General features: G+C 39.3%; 1 protein-coding gene across 6 annotated transcripts in view; it reads left to right on the forward strand.

The window, feature by feature from the left end:
- Nucleotides 1-815: 815 nt before the first annotated feature.
- Nucleotides 816-20,811, forward strand: part of wnk1a (WNK lysine deficient protein kinase 1a) — a 29,050-nt gene continuing 9,054 nt past the window's right edge. Inside the window, exons 1-14 of one of the 6 annotated variants that reach the window (XM_035942914.2) lie at nt 816-1,020; nt 3,324-4,576; nt 12,821-12,993; nt 13,332-13,552; nt 15,215-15,372; nt 17,045-17,133; nt 17,241-17,460; nt 17,588-17,689; nt 17,870-18,254; nt 18,376-18,539; nt 18,998-19,081; nt 19,469-19,504; nt 20,015-20,143; nt 20,420-20,518. In XM_035942914.2, the coding sequence (XP_035798807.1) occupies nt 3,791-4,576; nt 12,821-12,993; nt 13,332-13,552; nt 15,215-15,372; nt 17,045-17,133; nt 17,241-17,460; nt 17,588-17,689; nt 17,870-18,254; nt 18,376-18,539; nt 18,998-19,081; nt 19,469-19,504; nt 20,015-20,143; nt 20,420-20,518 (2,646 nt within the window). In that variant the 5' untranslated portion in view covers nt 816-1,020; nt 3,324-3,790. Of the gene's footprint in view, nt 1,021-1,312; nt 1,461-1,620; nt 1,770-3,323; nt 4,577-12,820; nt 12,994-13,331; nt 13,553-15,214; nt 15,373-17,044; nt 17,134-17,240; nt 17,461-17,587; nt 17,690-17,869; nt 18,255-18,375; nt 18,540-18,997; nt 19,082-19,468; nt 19,505-20,014; nt 20,144-20,419; nt 20,519-20,811 lie in introns of those variants that run through there. The other 5 variants (XM_035942915.2, XM_035942916.2, XM_023298271.3 and 2 more) reach the window with 5 other exon arrangements.

Raw genomic sequence — 20,811 nt, forward strand, 5'->3', positions numbered from 1 at the left:
GTTTTGCTGATTTTTTTTCACTAAACGTTTATTAATTTCATTTTTCTAATATTTATAACATTTTAGATATTATATAAAATATAAATGTATTTATTTATATAGGTATTGAATTTCGTTTAATTAAATTTTTTCATCTACGATTTCTAAAATCTAAGATTCTGTTGTAAGTATTCTCCTGTATATATATATATATATATATATATATATATATATATATATATATATATATATATATAAGGCCTACAGATATATATTTTTGCATTTATATATTCAAAAATGTATCCGTAGCATAAATATATAAATATATAAATATAAATAAACCCCACCTGTAAAGACAATTATTTGCACAATATCTTATATTTTGTGTTTTTTTCTTAACGTTTTCTTGTCTTTACTACTGTCTTATTGATTTATTTTACTTCTTTTTTTATTGTCGATTGGTAATGTTTTGCTCTTTTTAAAGCACCTTGTGACTCCAGTTTTGTAATGTACTATAGAAATAAAGCTTATTATTATAATGACTACAATTATTCAGACTATGATTATCATTTTACCTTACATTAACATATCTCAAGAATGCAGTGAATGCAGCAGAAGAATGCAGTGAGCTTCCTCTGAATTAATTTTGGATAAACTTTTGATAGAATTCAGTCATATCTAGCCCACCTACCAACGGCTTGTGGTTTCATATGGTTTTGAAGTTTACACAAAACCACTACCATAATAAAATCCGATGGCACCAATGAACCTCAAAGCTCCGTGTTTCTGTGTTATGGTTATGAGGTCATGCTTACTGGCGCAGGCGCTTTCGAAAAAGCCGTTTGTTCGTCAATCTGTAGCAACTGCGCCGCTTGTTTGAAAGCAAGGCCAAAAAAAATCGCCACTTTGGTGTTCATTACACAGAAAAACTATATGTGTGATGTACACGTGTTCTGTTTTAAATACGTGAAGACGGATTCACGCTGTGAGGACAATTTCAACACCGCTGATCATCTCCTGTGTTGTGGATACGATATTGAGGTAGGTCGCTATCTGTCCCCCGGCTCCGTTCAACGTTAGCTAGATTATGAAGGGCTAAATTGCTAACTGTTAGCAAAATCAGACTCATCAACGAACAGCAGCGTAACGTTATCAAAAAAATAATAATTTTATCCTTTTAGATGGCCTGCCATTCGGATACGAATCACCTACGGGAATCCGCATTTAAAAAATAAAATTGAGAACTGCGTAGTAACACGATACGAGCGCTAGTGTTACTAACGCTTCAGATAATGTTAAATTGAATGGGGAGGAGGGTCCTAGTTCCTTAGGCCATTAGCAAGACCCGCCTAGCTAACGTTAGCAGTGTAGTTAGCAGTGGCGCTGTGACTACCTAGTCGCTTTCCAGCCGGCGTTGCACCGGCCATCGGGTATCCGGTGTGATGTTAATCACTCAGGGATGAAAACTGGACTTGGATACGGTAAAGTTATGGTCTAGTGGTTACAAATTCTTAAAAAATCACATCAGTAACGCTAGCTATGTGAATATGTAAGCTGAGCAACGGGGACGGACTGTATTTTAAAAAAGACATGACGCGGAAATTAGTCATCGATGGTTATCGTTTCCCTGTTTAAGGATTAGCCACCGCCAGCTAACTAGCTGCTGGCTAGCCGTACTCGTTAGCACGCTAACAAAGAGCCGTTGCTCCTCCTTGCTTTGTAACGCGTTAGTCTCGATGTTGCATTTTCAGAAGGCTGTAGTGTCACTTTTACGGCTGATGAAGAAATGGGTATGTAAGCGAAGGTTTACGGCAATCGATATACAAATTCTGCTGATTCGCCGCGCCGTTTATTTTATTTCACGGGATGTTATTGCAGCTAACATTATCCGGTTTAGTTCTGACATTATGGTTGCCTGGGCTGGTAATGGCTGCAGCCACAGCAGGATATAGATGAGTAATAAGTAACAAGATTGTCATTGCGGAATTGCATGACTAAAGCACCATAACAGAGTGCTTAATGCAAACTGTAAAAAGTACCGTCTGCCAAACATTATTGCTGTCCGAAAGAGAATATTTATCTGTGCCTTAGATTGTAACATATCCATTCGTTTTTCCTGTTTGCAATAGCTTTAAAGGCCAGTTCAATTCATATAATGCAGTTTTCCAGTTGCCAAAAAGTGATTGCAACCCCCACGTTTTGATGGATGTGTTTTTATTGAATCGAAATGACTAATTTCATTCATGGTGAATATATTGTAAAGATTGTAGCCATAGGGTAATTGCAGAAGAGGTCATTTCTTTATTTTATATGTAAATCTACATGTACAACACATATAGCCTGAACATCTCAACAAATACTAAAGTATTGCCTATCATAATGTTAAATGTCATGCCTGATTATGCTGTGAACTGTAAACATTTCTTTGGTTACAATTTTTCAGTTGCAAGAAAAAGTTTCACAACGATGCCCTTTTGCTTTTACTACAGACATAAAGTTATGTCTGACTGTTTGATCCAGATAATAGCAGCTGCAGACGAATATAAACTGGGCAAAAATAGTTTAAACATGAAGTTTGCAATCAGTTTTTGGCAGAAGATTGCTTTTTGGCAAGACTGCAGTCTTGTACAGCTAAAGTTTCAGTATTTCTAGCTTTGTGCAGCTTTATTTGATGGGAGAACAAAGTGATTTCAACTATGGACTCACTTATTTATTCTATAATAATTAACCTCGCATATAGCACTTTGTGTTATTTCTCACCTAAACACAGGAATATTCAGCTATCAACTGTGTTTAATTAATTCTTTCTGGTATAACAAACCTGAGGCACTGAGTGGTTAGTGTGCCATTCTGTAGGGCTGTGGTGTGCATATGGGTTTTGTGCCACAACACATGGTTAAATAAAGCTTATACATGTAATATAATTAGTAAAGATGAATATTTGAATGGGAAATTTTGTGTGCGCAACTGAAAAATACCGCTTCAAAGGAAAGCATGCGCCCTGCATAACATGTCCTTGGGAAAAACGGCAAGTCTTATCCAAGAGGGAAGCCTTAAAGATGAATAAAATCAAATGTGTAATCACTAAATGATCTATTGATTAAGTGCAGTACACTGGAAATGGATAGGGCAGTCGACTTGAGAAGTAATGTCTGAAGCCTTAGATATGTAGTGACTGCCTGCTGTGTTTCTAACAAAAGCAGTATTATTAAACTTTATGTGTACTGTAAATTTTACTTGTGAACGCTTAGGCTGGTCTGTTACAAACCTTGTTGACATTTGACTTAACATTGGTTACTTTCTGAAACATTTCAGGAGCTTTTGTTTTCTATTTTCTCTTGCAGTGAAACTGGCCTGGAGAAAATTCAGACTGTCTGCACATCCTGCCTTTGCCTACACTAGGGCGTTTGGTGCCTGTGCCTGTTGCAGGCTGTGCATGTTTGTTCCTCACCAGTGATTCCTTATGCTTGATAGAAGCTGCACCCAGTGTCTTACAGGATGGATGGTGTGGACTTGAAGAGACTCGTGTATCAACATCAGCACTCTGCGTTCTGCTGTGGTGTTCACTCTTTTTCCATTTATAAGAGAACACCTCCCATCTTACACTTCCACTCCCTGCACCGTATATATAAGGATCGTCTTTAAGCAATAAAAACGACAGCTGAAGATAGACGTCGTAAGACTTTCTATCTTTTTTCTTTTTAAAGCACAAATAGATACTACTTACTTAAGCCTACATGGCAGACATGGAAGTATCCTTATTTTAGTTTTTCAGTTATTGTACCCCCTTACTCTTAGTGTGGGTGGTGGGATGTCGGAAAAGCCAGACGACAAAATGGTGAAGTTCCTGGCTCCCCCTCAGAAAAGTGGAAATGGCCCCAGTTCTGGTTCAGATTCGATGGTGAGTGAGTGTCGGCCAGTGGAAGTGAGGCGCCGGCATCACACCATGGAGCGTGATCGATGTAACCCTGAACACCGGTTTTTGCGTCGCAGTGTCATCAGTGATTCCAATGCTACAGCATTGGCCCTCCCCTTACCCAGCAAGATCCCCATCCCTGCACCTCAGCGGGTTCCGCCACGGGAAGCAGTACGGCAAAAGGCTCCTGTTGCTCACCTAGCAAAGCCTGAGTCAAGTTTAGCGCAAAATGAGGAGTCTGCTGATCGTGGAAGAGAAAAGCAAGAAGGAAAAGATACAGAAATAGCCAAGGTGGATGTAGTGCCTTCAGAGCAGGTGCCTGCTATTGTACAAGATATCTGTGATGGAGAGCCGGTGGTAGCAGCCCACTCTGCACCATGCTTAGGAACTGAATTGCCAAGACAAACAGAACCTGAAATTGTTGAGGGAAAGGTACATCCTGAAGAAGAGGAGGCAGAGGAAGATAAGGATTCTGCCAAGGCACGAGCAGAAGCAGAGCAAAGAGAAGCTGAGAAAAAAGTGCAGGATGACAACGAAGAGGCAGAGACCAAAGCAGTGGGAACATCACCAGATGGACGTTTCCTGAAGTTTGATATAGAAATTGGACGGGGCTCCTTCAAGACTGTCTACAAGGGCTTGGACACTGAGACCACAGTGGAGGTGGCTTGGTGTGAGCTGCAGGTATGAAACTGGTTGTTATTACTTTTCTTTCCTTATTGTTACAGATGTCATTTCAGTATATTTTTCATTTTATTCCTGTAGACTGATTCAGCACATCAGCAGTTCACAGCACATATAATGTTTTTTAAAAATTGTATTAATGTAATTCCTTTTAGTGGATTAGAGCCAAAACAATTTCCTTCCACACTGTCACCTGAGCTGCAGACTCTGTCATTTCCCCTCTGAGAGGCATGGCCAGCATTTCCCTTTTGATTGTTTCACACTGCATCTGTCATCACATCATAGCTAAAAACTTCCCTGTTCCCTCCTTGGCTGTTTTGAGAAGCCCAGTCGATAATGTTGGGAATGATAGTGAATTTTTCAAGTAAAAAGTGTTTACTTTGCTACAAGACACCGGCAAAGTATGAGAAGCTTAGGCTTGTTTAATGGGTGGTTATAGCTTAATGAATAATGCTTAAAATACTGGAAGTTACCATTGACAAGATTCAAGGTTAGTTTTTTTTTCATTGCACTGGTAGTGTGCAGAATTGTAGTCACGATAATGAGTTCTCACATTCAGTTTTGGCACTGGAAGCGGACATGATATACCACTTGAACATAGATTAAGAAAACTGTTTTCTGTACGTGCAGAAGTTAGAACTGAGCGAATTCTTGTCAGCAAAATAGAGGTTAATTATTCACCACATTCCTCAATAATGACACCTTTTGAAGATGCAGAATATCTAAAATGCTGAGGGTAACAGTAGTAATAATTCAGTTACACTTTATAAAAACATTCCTTAGCAGTTTTCACAAATCTGATTTTTGACCTACTTTTTTTCTTTGCAAGATTTCGTTGAGCTTTTTGAATTTCTTAAAAAATAGCTGTGAAAAAAATCGGAGTTCTGCTGTCTGTCCACTTTTAGCAGCTAGATGGCCCATAGCAAAGTTTGACCTCATTCACCACATGAATGCTTGCTTTTACTGTCACGCTTTCCCCTTGTCATGAGAGCAATAGGCCTCACACGGCAGCAGATAGAACCACAGCTACACATGCGCACTGGTTTCAGAACAATGTGAAGATTACAGACACGTGCCCCTCCCCCCTCACACGGACTGAATCACACGCATGCTCAGTGCATTCCTGCTCCGAATGCTTGTGTGAATGTAAAATGGGTCACATTCCTGACAGTGGAATCTCCTGTGTGAAGCACAGCAGGCTGACCTGCCAAGGCCTGTTTCTAAACTATCAGTCCACCTCCCACCCTTTTAACCTCCTCACGTTTTATTCTTGTCGTAGTCAACTCTTTTCTATATCAACTGCTTCCTTGCTCCTGTTGTTTAGTATTATAATATAAAGTAGCATACTTTTAGTTATCGTCTAAACTTCACTCTGCCGTATTATATCTTTTTTTTTGTTTGTTTTGTACTCGAGACAAATTATTTGCCATCTAGCAAAGTAGTTATAGTAAGCTATTTGATTTTATTTAACTGTGATTGCTCATATATAAGTAGGTTTGAGGCAGACACTGTTCCTTAATGCTATTAATCAGTTTATTGGCTGCAACTAATGAGAAGTGACTATGACAACTTACAAAGGGCATTTGGTGTAATTTTTTGAGGTTATTAATTTTCCGTTTATTCACTGAATCACACAAAGATTTGTGTGGTCTTCTGTGACTTTGAGTTTGAAAAGACAGAGGGAAATGATGTTGAAGAAAATGAGTCTGGAAATAATTTTTAGGCTCTCCTGCGCTTGGTGTGGGTTCTAGTTGTGTTTTTGTTTAATTCAGTTCAGTGCAAAGAGATGATTTATAGACCGTTTTTACTTTGAACAGCTGTGTTTCAGGCACATGGTCGGCTCTGAAATATAAATGTGTAACCTGACGCTCTCATTCCTTTTCCTTCCTCCGTCAGCTCAAGAGTTTCAGTACTAGAAACCGTTCAGTTACATTTGAGAAGCTGAAATCCCCTGTCACATGTCACAGTTTGTTAAAGCAGTCCCATGATCATCAAGTGCAAGTATTATGTTCTTCATACACCCTGAAGGCATATTTAGTGGAAAAGAATGTTTAAAAAAAAAAACAAAACATCATTTTCCTTATGCTAATTTAGTGAAGACATTGATTTCATTACAGCCATTTCATCTTAGGAGCTCATGGCAGGGCTAAAAGTATATTAATCATCTGTTGCTTTCCCACTTTGGTTTTAAAAAAAATGCAAACATTTTTCTAAAGAGCAAACATTTACCAGTAGAATGAATTTTAATGTTGAATTGTTTAAAAAAGCAGTAGAAGTTCAGTCAGTTAATTTCCTTATTGTTTTGTTTCCTGTTTATGCCAGAATCACTGATGCACATTGTAATCAGGGTTGCTGCTTGTTTCTTCACTGCCGGGAATTTGGTGTCAGCTTGAAGCAGCAGCAAATCCTGTGCCTATTTGCTGACGAAACATGTCTGACAGGTTTCTCCTCATAAGATCCTTTAATCTTCCTTAAACATGGCTAAAATGATACAGACACCCTGGCAGTCCTATGCCATGATGTTGGCTACACACCAGAAAATCATGTAAATTGGACAGAAAATTTTTGCCATTCTCAGATCAGAGAAACCTTATATAGTGAAATAAACATGTAAAAGATGAACTCAAACAAAAATGTTTTTTATTTGGTCTTTGTAATAATTTACTTTCAATTTTCAGGGACCATGTACATAAAACCATAAACCAACTGATATTTTTCTGGTAGAACAAAATACTTCCCTCTGTACCACGATGTTTTACTAATGAATCAAACTCAGTTAGCCTCCTGTCAAACGCTGCATATTTGCCTAAAAACTTTGTGATTGAAGTTTAAATGAAATGGCCCCAATTTATTCAGTCTGGAAGGCCATCTGTCCACAATTGTCTAAGAAGTTCTAGGCGTTCACCCTTTTTCACCCACCCTTGAACCCACATATTTGTTTCGCATCTCACGTTGCAGGCATGTCTGAACAATAAGTAGGTCACCACAGAGAGGAAGTTGAGGGGGGAAAAAAAGAGGAATAAATTTAGGAACCTCCCCTTTCTTGCTCACTCTTCCATTTTCAACCATGTCATCTTCCACTTGCTGCCTCCCCACCTCCTTCCTCTGTAGCGCTGGCTGAAGCCAAACTTTGAAAGATGAGGAAGAGAACCCCAGGCATCCTTTAGAAGCTATGGGAGCTCTGTGTCCAGCTGGCCCATGGCATCCGCTGGGAGTGTCACTCTATACTTAAGTAGTATAACACAGTGACTTTTCTGCCATCACTCTTCATGATTTGTAGTCTTCAGGTTTATCATATTGCCTTGAATTTTAATTGTGTGCTTAAACTAGTTTGATAGATGTGTCTAATTTGGAAAGAAACATCACATTTATGATATTAAATGCAGTAATAGTGTGGCTGACTACAAGGTAAACTTCCTGAAGACATTCTGTGGTTTACTGTAAAAGATTGTCAAGGGCAGTGAAGTGGTTGGACCAGTTAAAGAAAAACCAGAGCACTCAGTGCGGACCGGAAAGCTGAAGTGATAGGATCAGCTGTTTTGCATGATGCTGGTTCCCTTTTGACTGTAACTGCGTGAAAGGTCGTGCCCTTTCAAACTTTGATGCCTTGAATGACTCACTCAGATTTTGAGAGCGCTACTGTAGTTTCAGCAGATAGGTTTGCTAAATAGGTTTGGAATAAACATAAACAATATCTGCTTTTAATTTATTATAAAGCATTTTTCCAGGATTATCTAAACAATAAAGCTGTTTCTATTTTTTCTAAGAAATATAATCAACGGTTTGAGAAATATTTGTCTGAAATATTGCAGTAGTAGCATCCCCAAATGAACATTGCTTATGAAATGTGGATATTCCTTTTCCAGATAAAGACAGTGTAAATTACCTTTCTTTAAGATACACAAATCAGCAGAAACAGAGCAAAATATTCAATGGCTGTCATCTATGATTTGATGCCATTGTCATGTGTCACTGTGATGCGAACACCAAAGATTTGTCCTCGCTGGGAGATTCTGTATTTAATGCAACAGCTAAGGAAATAAGAGTGAGACTGTTTAACATGGCTTCTTGGCATTAAGCCGTTGCCCAAATCTGAGCCAATGTTGCCCAGAGGGCTCCATGTAGCTCTCAGTGTCAACCTCAGAGTAGGGACCTGACAGCGCCAGCCCTTGGCATGATCACAGGCCTTTTTCCCTCCATCTATTTTTAGGGTTGTTAGGTTATTTATGATGGCCTTTGCCTTGAAGCACTATTTTCCACTCTGCTTTTTTGAAACTGTAGTTAATGGCAATAGATGTGATTTGCAATAGTTGATTAGTTAAGGTAGTATTAAGGCTTGGCAAATGATGAAATTGATTACAGTACAGTGATCTGCGTTCCACTGTTGTTTCAGATTAAACTGTGATTTATTGCAGTACTTATAATTAAAATATACTCCAAATCATTAATTCGAATGACAGATCATCACAGTAGAACTTTTGTTTAAGGTCTAAGTAAGATTATATTGAAATAACCTGCTTATTGTTGTTGAACCATTAATGATTCTTGAACTAAGTTAATTCACTTTTTGGAAATCAGGTTATAACGCTTTGTTAAGTAGATATAGAGCTCTGAAAAGGATAGTAACTGCCTCATATCTAACACTTTAATCTATGTTTTTTCAGTCAGCTTAGATTGAGCTACTATACATGTTTTAACTTGGATAATAAATTGGGTTTTCTCACTTTATCCACCTGACCTTTCATTGGCTTGTTGAAAGGCGTGCCACTGGCGTAAAGTCGTGGCATCATGATTTCAGATAAGTGTAGTGCTGACTCTGCAGAGTTGGTCAGAAGTGTTGACTAGTCAGTTTTGGGAGATACTGCCCTTAAACTTCAACAGTTGTAAGTGTTCAAAATAATTTTCTGCATCATTCTCTCTCTAAGGAGAGAGTGTGTGTGTGTGTGTGTGTGTGTGTGTGTGTGTGTGTGTGTGTGTGTGTGTGTGTGTGTGTGTGTGTGTGTGTGTGTGTGTGTGTGTGTGTGTGTGTGTGTGTGTGTGTGTGTGTGTGTGTGTGTGTGTGTACTGTATGTTATATACACACGATTGAGGTTCTATATTCTTTCCATGCATTCCTCGCTTGTTTCAGACACTCTCCAAGGACACTTTGTCATAGATCAGAATTATGATATTACAAAGATATTGCAGAGGCAGTTGTAACAACACAGCTTTTTAGTGAGCTGACTCATACCTTCTCTGTCAGCTACTGTTGCCTCCAAGGCTGAATAGGATGGTGCCTTCGACTGACTATCAATGTGGGCACAATCTATTTAAACACCTAATAGGTTTTGCAATCATAATTAAAGGCTTGATGCTCTTTTTTACTAGTTGTATGCATCCTGTTTTTGTTTTTTTTTGAGGCAGACACACTAAATTAAGCAAACTACAGCCACTTCAGCCAATCAGCTGTGATATCTGCCAGTCAAGCAAACCGGCCCCGTATATTATATATATATATATATATATATATATAGTATATTATTATTATTACCTTTTCTTTTTATTAGACTGCTGATAGCGGCAACCCACACTAAACAAGGAAGGGAAAGAGAGGTAGATAATATGCAACAAAGGTTCCAGTCGTTGAGGTTGCAATCGAAGTGTCAGTGTCCTATATTGTCTCCATTGTTTTCATTACTGTTAGTTTTTGCTGTATGGTCAGCATACCTCTGAAATGAACGTCCCTGCTTTTCTTTATCTTACCACTCATTAATTTAGACCAGAAAAGGTATTTTAACTGATGCTTAAAAGAATTTATCTAAAATAGGAATTCATTGCAATTAAAGTGAAAAAAATTGGATGTCAAAAACATGAAACGTGAATTTAGTTGTTATATAAGCGCGCATTTGTTTTCCTTTTGTGTTGTTTGAATGTTGAATATTCAACTTCTCTGGTTAGCATATGTGGATGTATTATAGGCCGTCTAGCACTGTTAATGTTGACAGTAAAAGCAGGACATTGAACAGACCAAAAACTCTTTCAATTGACAGTCAAAGGGAGTGTGATGTGTTATGATCACAAGATGGTAAATTCCTAGGGGGTTTTTATAGGCCCTAGGTGATGAAAACTTTTAGGTGGTGTTTTCAAGTATTTCATGGTTGAACGAGAGGAAGTGTGAGTAACATTTTGTTTTCCATTTTCTTTCTTTTTTTTGTACTGTTTGGAAAAACTGTTTTTTTTTAAGACACATCATACACCAAATTTGGAACGAATGTCCTCTTTTACAATCAATGTACAGTAGTTACCAGCTTTCAGTCGAAAGTCAGCTTCCTGTGATCGTCCTTTGTCAGGTTCAGTCTGCTTTTTTGTTGTCACAATGCATCAGTATAAGCAGATTCCCTAAAGATATGCTTTCTGAAGTTACTACAGTGTGTTAGCATTTGCCTGCACAAACTAACACTGCAAGTTGCTAATTACCTCTTTCTAAAAGTTGAAGTAGGTGACAGTTTAAAAGGCTAATAGCCTATCTCTTACATGAAATGCTGTTTTTAATTAGTTTCACTTGAAAAGGAAGGACATTTGTTTTAAGCCAGTAATCAAAGTGGCATTGTGCCTACAGTGGAAATACAGTCATTATACAGTACTTTGGTATTTTGGGAAGGGGGGCTTGGAATGCTGCTGTGAATGTTTTGCATGACTGTTTTGACATGACACACAGAAGAGAAAGGGAAATCACTGCCCCACCAGATAAATGAATAAATACTTTGGAAAGTAGGTCACTGGATCCAGTTGTACAGTGGAACCTCCATTACTTGCCCATCTTCTCTCACCTTGTGTTTCCTGACACTGATTTCTGATTCAGCGTCCTCCCTTCCTACTTGTTGTTGCATCTAACATATTTCACTGAAATTCTTAATTTGTTTTCCCAGCATTGCTGTCAGACATTATACACAATAAACTTCTAATATCTGGATATCTCCAGTTTTCTTCAACTGATATTTCTCATTGGAAATTTTTCTGTCACTTGCTAACACATACACAAAGTCGACAACACTCTCTCCTCTCACAAATGGGCTGTATTTCCTGGACAGCTTGGCCTCTGGCCACGTCTCTGTGGTTTCAAGGGAGGTCTTTGGCTGCATGGCTTCACTGGGCTTGTCTAACTGTTATGAGTTTGCTGCTCTGTAGTCATGCATACTGTAAATGTAGGTCATGCTAGGAATTGCTCAGGAAACTTGAGAAGGGTGGCTGCGCATTTTCCAGATTTGTTGTTAATACGCAGAATCTACAAATGGCATTATTGCCAATCCTTATTTATGCATTAGTTTATGGAATGTTAAATCTCACTGGGCAGACAGTGCTATCAGGTTTACATACATTTTGCTATGATTCATTGACAACCCATCAGCTGCCAGACATTTGTCGACTCTTATCATCTACAGCTTTGTTCAGATACACAATGTTATCCGTTAATGCACAATATAGCAATATCCATTATTGTGTCTAATAGTTAATGTTGAAAATAATGATAACGTGTTTTCTACAATAACATAATTACTCGAACAAATCTAAATTTGTATGCATGGAAAACAGATGCTTATTCCACATCTACAGACATACCTTGGAAAATGCAAATTGATTCTGTCTTTCAGTTTTGATTATTTATTAATTTTCCCTCATTGTCTAAACCTGTTTCACAGTAGTATGACTGATGAATGTAACTTGTGTTGTATTTGTAGTAAGAAGGGTTGTAAAGGCAACACGTGTGATTTGCCATTTATTTCTTGGATATTGTAGTCTATGCTGTACACTTCCTCTGTTGTTCTCAGTCAGCTCTGGGTCTTCTCTTGTTTTGGATTGCTTGAAATAAAGGACAAAGCTCGACACATTCCTTTTGATTTGCAATCATCTGCCAGAGAAAGCAAGAGCCACATTCCTGTGTCCCCAATTGTATGTTTATTTGTGCTGAAGCATATGTATAATTTTTGTGTGAAGGAAGGAACTGTATGTGGTAATACCTTTGATTTATTCATTTATTTATTTTTTAGCTAAGCTTTTTGTAGATTCAAAAATATTTTCCTTTTATGAATGGACACATTCAGATGCTAAATAGGGAAAGATTACCTCACATGGACATTAATACTGATGAGATTCATCATGTCATGTATCTATTACATTTTTTTTTTTTTTTTTACTGTAAATTATGTTTAAATCTATAAATAAGTTGCGTGGGATCTTTAAATATTTCATTCTTATTCCCTGTAGGATCGTAAGCTGTCAAAGGCAGAGCGGCAACGCTTTAAGGAGGAAGCTGGAATGTTAAAGGGACTCCAGCATCCCAACATTGTTCGCTTTTATGACTCCTGGGAGGGACCCTCCAAAGGCAGGAAGTGCATTGTATTGGTCACAGAACTCATGACTTCTGGCACACTCAAAACGTGAGTCTCAAACTTTGCAGAACGCATTATCACAGGACTCATATGCAGTATAAACTGAGACTGCACATTTTGATAAAAGGATCGTCCTTTAATATTGATTATAATTACTATGATTGAAATTTCTCTCATGTTAGAAAATAAATATTAGTTGAACTTTGTGCGAACTGGTAATTGACAAATTGATTCAATGTGTATACATATTTAATACAGTTTATAAATAATGCAAGAGCATGTGCTCTTAAGCAGTTTTATTATGTCCACATGAAGAGACTACATTTGCTAGAATGATTTGTTCACTGCTTCACAGAGGGTGTGTGATGTGATCTGTTCTCTTACAGATATCTGAAGCGTTTCAAGGTGATGAAAATTAAAGTGCTGAGGAGCTGGTGTAGACAAATCCTCAAGGGACTCCACTTCCTTCATACTCGGGCTCCCCCAATCATCCACAGAGACCTTAAGTGTGACAACATTTTCATCACAGGCCCGACAGGATCCGTCAAGATTGGAGACCTGGGACTTGCTACACTGAAGCGTGCATCATTTGCCAAGAGTGTTATAGGTACGAACCCAAAGTCACTTCTACCTCCTAAACCCTGTCCTGCAGTGGGACAGCACCTTTTCTGAAGTCATGATATGATGTTTTTATGGAAGCTATGGTGTTTAAAGACGGTATTTTCCTCTTGACTTGTTTTTCTGATGATGTGGTTCAAAAACAGACCACAGAGTTTCAGCTGTCTCTCAAACCACAGCTCAAATGGAGGCCAAATACTGTGGTAATCTTAGATAGATAACCACAAGGCTTTCTCTCTTTGCACTCTCATGGTAACTTTTATCAAGTTTGGTCCTTGTACAGAGAATTTCTGTTCTATGTTTCTTCAAAAAGAGAGAGGGTTTTTTTCCAGGCATCTACTGAAAGTAAGTAGCGCCTAACTTTTCTCCTGCTGCTAAATATTAATATCAGCATCATGATAATTGTCACGCCTTCTTGCAGGCTTACCTGGCCATGGCTAAGGATATGGCCTTTGCTTCTGTCTTAGACTGGTCTTTGTTCTGTGGTTTGGAAATATGTGGTCTGTTTGCCAGTTATACCAATAATGTTTAACATCTCTTTCTATGGGTTTGCCTCAACAGGTTTTTTTTTCTAGCGTTTGTCTCTTGCTGTCTTTTAAAATATTGCAGGAATGCAGAATCTTTTTGCTCCGTCTTTGTGTCCAGGGAGCGCTCTCCACTTTCTCTCTGTCCGCTTTTTTGTTTTTTTTTTTTGTTTTTTTTGTTTTTTTTGTTTTTTTTTTATTTTACTTTTGTGTTCTTGGGTATGTTTTTAAAATGTAGGCTCTAGCTTCAGCTGTGCCCCATTCTGCTGTTTGGAATGAATAGGGTACTGCTGGTCATTGAGTAAGTATGATCTTTTATGGGCCTGGTAAGTCTGACAGTGTGCTGTAATACACATCAATATCAAAAACAATTACATTCAAATAACCAAATGAGTTTTTCTGTGTAAGACCTGAGATTGAAAGTAAAATAATCAATTAATACAACAGAGCTGATGTGCAGGGACACACTGTTGAGCTCTCTAACTAGCTATGGGACCTGCTTCTCTCAGCCCTTGACCATAACGTTTTACCCCTGCAGGTCAAGAAGAGATGGTAAGTCAAACTTCGAAAGGTGAGTGTACTACATGGCAATGTTTTTGTGGGTGTAAGGTAAGGTCTTGATAAAGGTTATTTCCATAGCTAGTCGTATTTTCATTACAGAGCTAATTGGCATCATAAATTGCACTGTATTCCGAACCAGGTATTATTCTTAAATGCCTCATTTTAGAGATAATCTTTGAACGTGGCAAACAGCATTCAGTCTGGCTGACACGTGTGTTCTGCACATCGGCTGCCTCGGTCACACTCTTATATCGCAGCATGTAAAGGTCTTACACAGACAAACACGTGCCTTCTTCTCAGCAGTCTAACTGAGCCCAGCCTCTCCCTCCTTTTTTGTTTTCTGTCTCTTTTTTGCTTTCCTTCCCCTTTTTCTTTTTTTTTTCTCTCTCCTCCAACTTTCATCTCACAGGTTCTTCTCCAGGAGGTGTCAGCAGGCTGGTCACTCTTCTCATCCTCCTCTTCCTCAACCCCTCTTGGGTTAGAGGAGCAGAGGGGCAATGGGTTGTGAGAAGCCCACTCAATCAGTAAGGGAGATCGAGAGTTCTGAATGGTTGTTTTGATTTAAGGTACCCCTGAGTTCATGGCGCCTGAGATGTATGAGGAGAAGTACGACGAGTCAGTGGATGTGTATGCCTTTGGAATGTGCATGCTGGAGATGGCCACCTCAGAGTACCCTTACTCAGAGTGCCAGAACGCTGCACAGATCTACCGCAGAGTTACCAGCGTAAGTGTTCTTTTCGACACACCATGTCACCCCTCTGCCCTGCCTTCACCTTTTCCTATGAGCCACGAAGGCTAGTGTCCAATTCTGGAATCATTATATTCGTCCTCTTTAGCTTATTACATTGTTTTCCTCTCCTCATATATTCCTGTGTCCCAGATGATTTCCTGTTAGAGATTTAGATAGAGAAAACATGTGATTTACACCAACAAGCCCCCTTTGCTTTACTTAATACAGTTTTTTTTCCTCTTTCGTCTGAATTATAGTGTATGTAAGCATGTCAACATAAGGCATGGATGATTGAAAAGAGGCTGAACAAGCATGAACCTGCTGTTTTAAGTACTAGTTGTTCAGTCTTATAATGATGTCAGAAGGGCAGTAGCTGTAAAAGACATATTTTTAGTTTGACTCAAATCGTTCATGCTGACGTCCTTTTTCATAGTCATCTATATGATTCATTGTCTTTGTCAGTTACAACAGTCTCACAGATAAAGAGGTTGAACCTGTTCCAAGAGTGTTATCTACGAAACATGCCTTGAAATCCATACCAATCCCTTCAGTTTATCATTAGCAGTAAAATACTAATTGAGCTGAAGTCTGAAGCCACGTGACTGAACAGAGGATTGTTTTAAATGTGCCCCACTGTTAAGTATTGTGTTTTTCAGCTCACTTTAATGAGCCACCGATGGCTCATGCTGCAGAGCACAAAGACAGTTGACTCAGTTTAGATATAGAGTGCTATTGGGGTTGTTGAGCCTACATTTAGATAGTGTCACATGCTCTGATGTTACTGTAGTATTCCTCTGGGAGATGGGCTGTTATTCCTCTCCTGTTATTTAGCTCGACTGTTTAGTTCTCAGCCCGTCCTCCTTTTTCTTGTCGCAGTATGCACTTTTCTTTTGTTATTGGCTCAGTTTGTCACCTATCATCAGCCATCCTTAGTTGTTTTAGGCCCTCCTTTTCCCACCATCTGACATTCTGCAAACCTTATCATCCCCTTCCACTCAAAAATGTGTTTTGGTCAATGCTGCTGCTCTTAGATGTTTGACCTTCACTGAGCAAAACGGAGCATGCGCAGACTTTACCACTAGAAGGCCGTTTTGAAATTCTTCTAAAGAAAGTGGAATATTTCCCTGAGTTTACCTGAATCTGCTATCAGAATTTGTGACATGATAACTAGTTTGGAAGTGAATGCAAGTCCAATAGGCAGCTAAAACCAGTGTGATATGAAAACTCAAAGGCTGTATTACACAAAGAATTGTCTTTGAATCATGTACAACACCTTTTGTATCTGGTATCTAAACTTTGTAAAGTTTAAAAAAAAAGGATCACATTTTAAATTCTGAGGGAGGAGGCGTAGTTGTCGTGTTAAGAATTTCTGAAGAGGTAATTGAATTTTTTTCCATGCACAGTATTACAAATCTCAAACTGTATGACACGCAAATATGCCTGGAGGGCATGTTTGGCAGAAAAGATGCCATCCCTTTAATGTTATTTGGCAAGCAAAATTTTTAAAAAAAGTTATTTTAAGGTTGTCAGTCCTCTGGGATATGAAAACTGCTTTTGTAGTTTTAATGTACAGTCCCTGAGAAAACAAGGTGTGAGGTTACATCCAGAATAAGAAATAGTCATATTAGGAGAACCATTCTCATTCACAATTCTGTGTTTCCTTTAGGGGGTGAAGCCAGGCAGCTTCGACAAGGTGGCCATTCCTGAAGTGAAGGAGATCATCGAGGGATGTATTCGCCAAAACAAGGATGAGAGGTCTCTTACTAAAGAACAGCACATTTACCAAGTTTAGGATAATCTGTCCTTACAGGAAATATGTATGTTAGATCTTTTTGGTTCACTGCTTTTTTCCATTCCTTTAGGTACTCTATCAAGGACCTTCTGAACCATGCCTTCTTCCAGGAGGATACAGGCGTGCGTGTGGAGCTGGCAGAAGAGGACGATGGGGAGATGCAGGCTATTAAGTTGTGGCTGAGAATTGAAGATATAAAAAAGCTAAAGGGGAAGTACAAAGACAACGAAGCGATTGAGTTTTCTTTTGACCTCAACAAAGATGTCCCAGAGGATGTGGCTCAGGAAATGGTGAGTTGAACTTTTATTACATTAGTCTGATTTTTGTTCTGCTCCTGCATGACAAACATAGAAAAGTGTTTCTTACCACAGTCTTTGATGTGCTCTTAGCTGAACTGTATGTCATGTCTTTGTGCAGGTTGAGTCGGGTTATGTGTGTGAAGGTGACCACAAGACCATTGCAAAGGCCATTAAGGACAGAGTATCTCTCATCAGTCGCAAGAGGGCACAACGTCAGCAGGTGTTTATGCCCATGACGGTGCATCTGACGTAATCTATAGATACTATTTGCTTCTGTGATTTGCTTGAATTCTTATCTCTGTCACAGGATGTACGGAATTGTGCTTTGATGTTCGTGTTTTCCTTTGGTGCTCTCTTTTTTTAAAATATATTAACACAATTTCTGCTGATTGCCTTAAAGGTCAGAGAAGATCAAGAGAAGAGAAGGCTGGAGGAAGAACTGCAGAGCCAGTCAGTGCCAGCACATCAACCAGGCCAACAGTCCGGCATGGAGGTTCCTCAGTCACAACCAGTGCCGCAGCCTGCTTCGTATGTCCCTCCACAACCCAACCAACACAGCACACAGATGTCTGCCCAACCAGCATCTCAGCAGAGCCTTCAGAGTTCTAACTACAACACTCCACAACCAACACAACTGACTGGCATGACGCAGGGGCCCCCTTATGTCCCCCAGTCAATTGGGCAAGTCCCAGTCCCACTTCAGGGTCAGAGTGTAGCTGCAGTCCAGCCAGAGTCCAAGGAGCCTGAGGCTGATCAACACCAACTGTTACAGCACACTGGAGGAAGTAGGCATCAAACACAGTCCACTGCCTCACAATACAATGGTTTGATTTTTTTTTTTTTTTTGAGAATGAGCGCATTTAGAAGCTTCTCACAAATGTTATTTCTTATCTCTCTCTCTTACAGTGAGTCACATGGGAGATAAACTACCTGGTTCCACCATCCTTCCTGAGGCCCAGCCTCCCCAGCCTGGAGTATCCTACACCTCTCCTCCCAGTCAGCACCTCCAGCCCCAGGCATCATGCCCGCAGACACAAAATGATCAACCACAGCAGCAGCAGTTGTCAGTGGTGAGAAAATGAGGCCTAATCTTATGTTTGGATGATTTCCCCTAAGACTATTTTGTTCAGAATTAATTATGTATCCAAAACAAGACTTTAAACTCTACAGACTAGTTTCTGTTTATTCATGTGGATTTTGGCTCCATTTCCCTGATTACCTGTTTACTGCAGTCTCTGTAATTGCCTAATTTACTTTAGGCCATGGGACAGTACTGTAGACAACCGACAACCCCGATAGGGTTATAAGAGTTGGTTGTGACGTGATGACAATCGTGCATTCCACTCACAAACATGGCCAGCTGTGTTCAGGATTAAAGTTAGGGTCTCAGTCTTGGTGGGCAAAGACATTACAGCTGCATGGCACATGTGCCCCTATGCTCCTCTACTCATACAAGCTCATCAGTTTACTAGCTTCTTTGGTAAATTTTCACCATGTGTGCTGTTGTTTTATCTCTGTGGTGCATTAGGTTCAACCCCAGATGCAGGGTGTCCAGCCTGAAGTTGTTCCTGTTGCACCCACCAGCCAGTCTGTTCCAGGGGCACCTCCACAGGTATATCTAGTCCAGCACCTCTTAATGTCTTTGAAGGGGAACTTCACACCAGCTGTAGAGAACCGTTTCACTGACCTCCTCTGGGGTCAAATTTGTTGAAACTAAAAACAGAGTTAATAGTAATATCTGGTTGTCGTGAACACACCCTGAGTACACTTCTGTATCACTGCAGCAAATCTGTACTTCAACCACTCAAAGTCAGCAAAAACAAGATTCTCACATGGTGTAAAGTTGACCTTTAAAGCCTATATTCACTGGTTCAGGCAGCTGCGTTGAAAGCAGTTCTCAGAATCCCGAGTTTGCCAGTCTGTTTTTTTCCTTGGGTTTCTTTTCTTTTTCTTCTCAAGTTTCCTCCTCTTACCCTGTGTTATGTTTCATTTCTTATAGTATGGAGTTTACTACCAACCAACGCTCCCCCCTCAGGTAGATAAAATGTCCCATTTTCCTGCTACAACTTTTAAATACACCCACAGTGTTCTGAGAAACAAAATAAACCTATTGTTTATGTTGATCTGTAGGGCAGGTCCTGGTAAGTTTCTGCTTAAATATACAAGATGTTAAGCAGGCGTTTTAGTATCCTGACCAAATACTGCGAGTGCAGTGTGGATTAACGTGCAGTTTACATGTCTACAAAAAATATAATGAACAAGATGATGTTAAAAGTTGATAGATCAATGCCTTGTCACCCCATAGTGTGAAATACATAAACTGTCTGATTTATGGAGTTGTGTTATTAAACAGGTAAGTGCATGTGGTTTTGGAATAGAGCCAAAGTAAATCTCTGAAAGATTTAGATTAGAGAGAAACCAGATTTTCAGGAAGCAGCCTAAATGCCATTATGAATGTCATGTGTCAAAGTTTATCTCAACTTCTAACCTGTTCAACTTTACCCTTGTTTCTGCCCCTCCATTTTTTTCCCTTCTGTTCTTATAGATTCCTTCCCAGCAAGTGATCATGCCCCCATCCTCTCAGTCGTCTCTCCCCCAGCAACAGCCAGAGAGCAGCAGTATTCTTCAGAGCTCTGCTCTACCACAAGCACAGCCTGGAGCTCAGCAGCTACAGGTGACACACATAGCTCTCCTGCTCAGTCTTAACATGCACTTCATTTTAAGTTGCTTTTAAACATATGCAGCCATATTTAAGTGTTTAACTCATTAATGCCCCAGTTTTGTTTAATCATACTACAGTATGAATGCCATGCTGTCCATTTTTATGTTTCTGTTTTTTCTAAATCTTTTCTTTCTTTCCTGTTGTCAAACATCTCTCATTACCATGACTGTACCCTTTTTTCTTCCACTCTTCTCCTCTGCATGCTTCTTAATCCTGCATGACTCTTAGTCTTGGGCCAATGATCCAAGTCCTCCTGTCCTGTCTCCTCCACTCAACGCAGAGCACCTATACTTTCTCTATCAGGCTTCATGCCTCTCTATTCTGCAGGTACTCTACAGCGCACAAAACAAATTTGTGTGAGTGGGTGTATGTGGGTCAGGTGTGAAGCATTTGGTTCACTCCTCCTTACATGGTACAGTCGTCCTTGAAAAATATTTGCGGGTGCACACTTTAAATATTTATGTGAATTATTCTTGTAAATTCTACTAGGGTACCAGTCAACATATGAACTAAAGGAAGGCACTGCTTAATATACATTAATGTTTTCTCACACATTTGTATTAACAACATAAACTAAAATATGAACTAAAATATTCCAATAAGTAACTGTTTCCTTGACT

This window comes from Amphiprion ocellaris, chromosome 3 (genome assembly GCF_022539595.1).
Source record: "Amphiprion ocellaris isolate individual 3 ecotype Okinawa chromosome 3, ASM2253959v1, whole genome shotgun sequence".
In the NCBI taxonomy this organism is placed as follows: Eukaryota; Metazoa; Chordata; class Actinopteri; family Pomacentridae; genus Amphiprion; species Amphiprion ocellaris.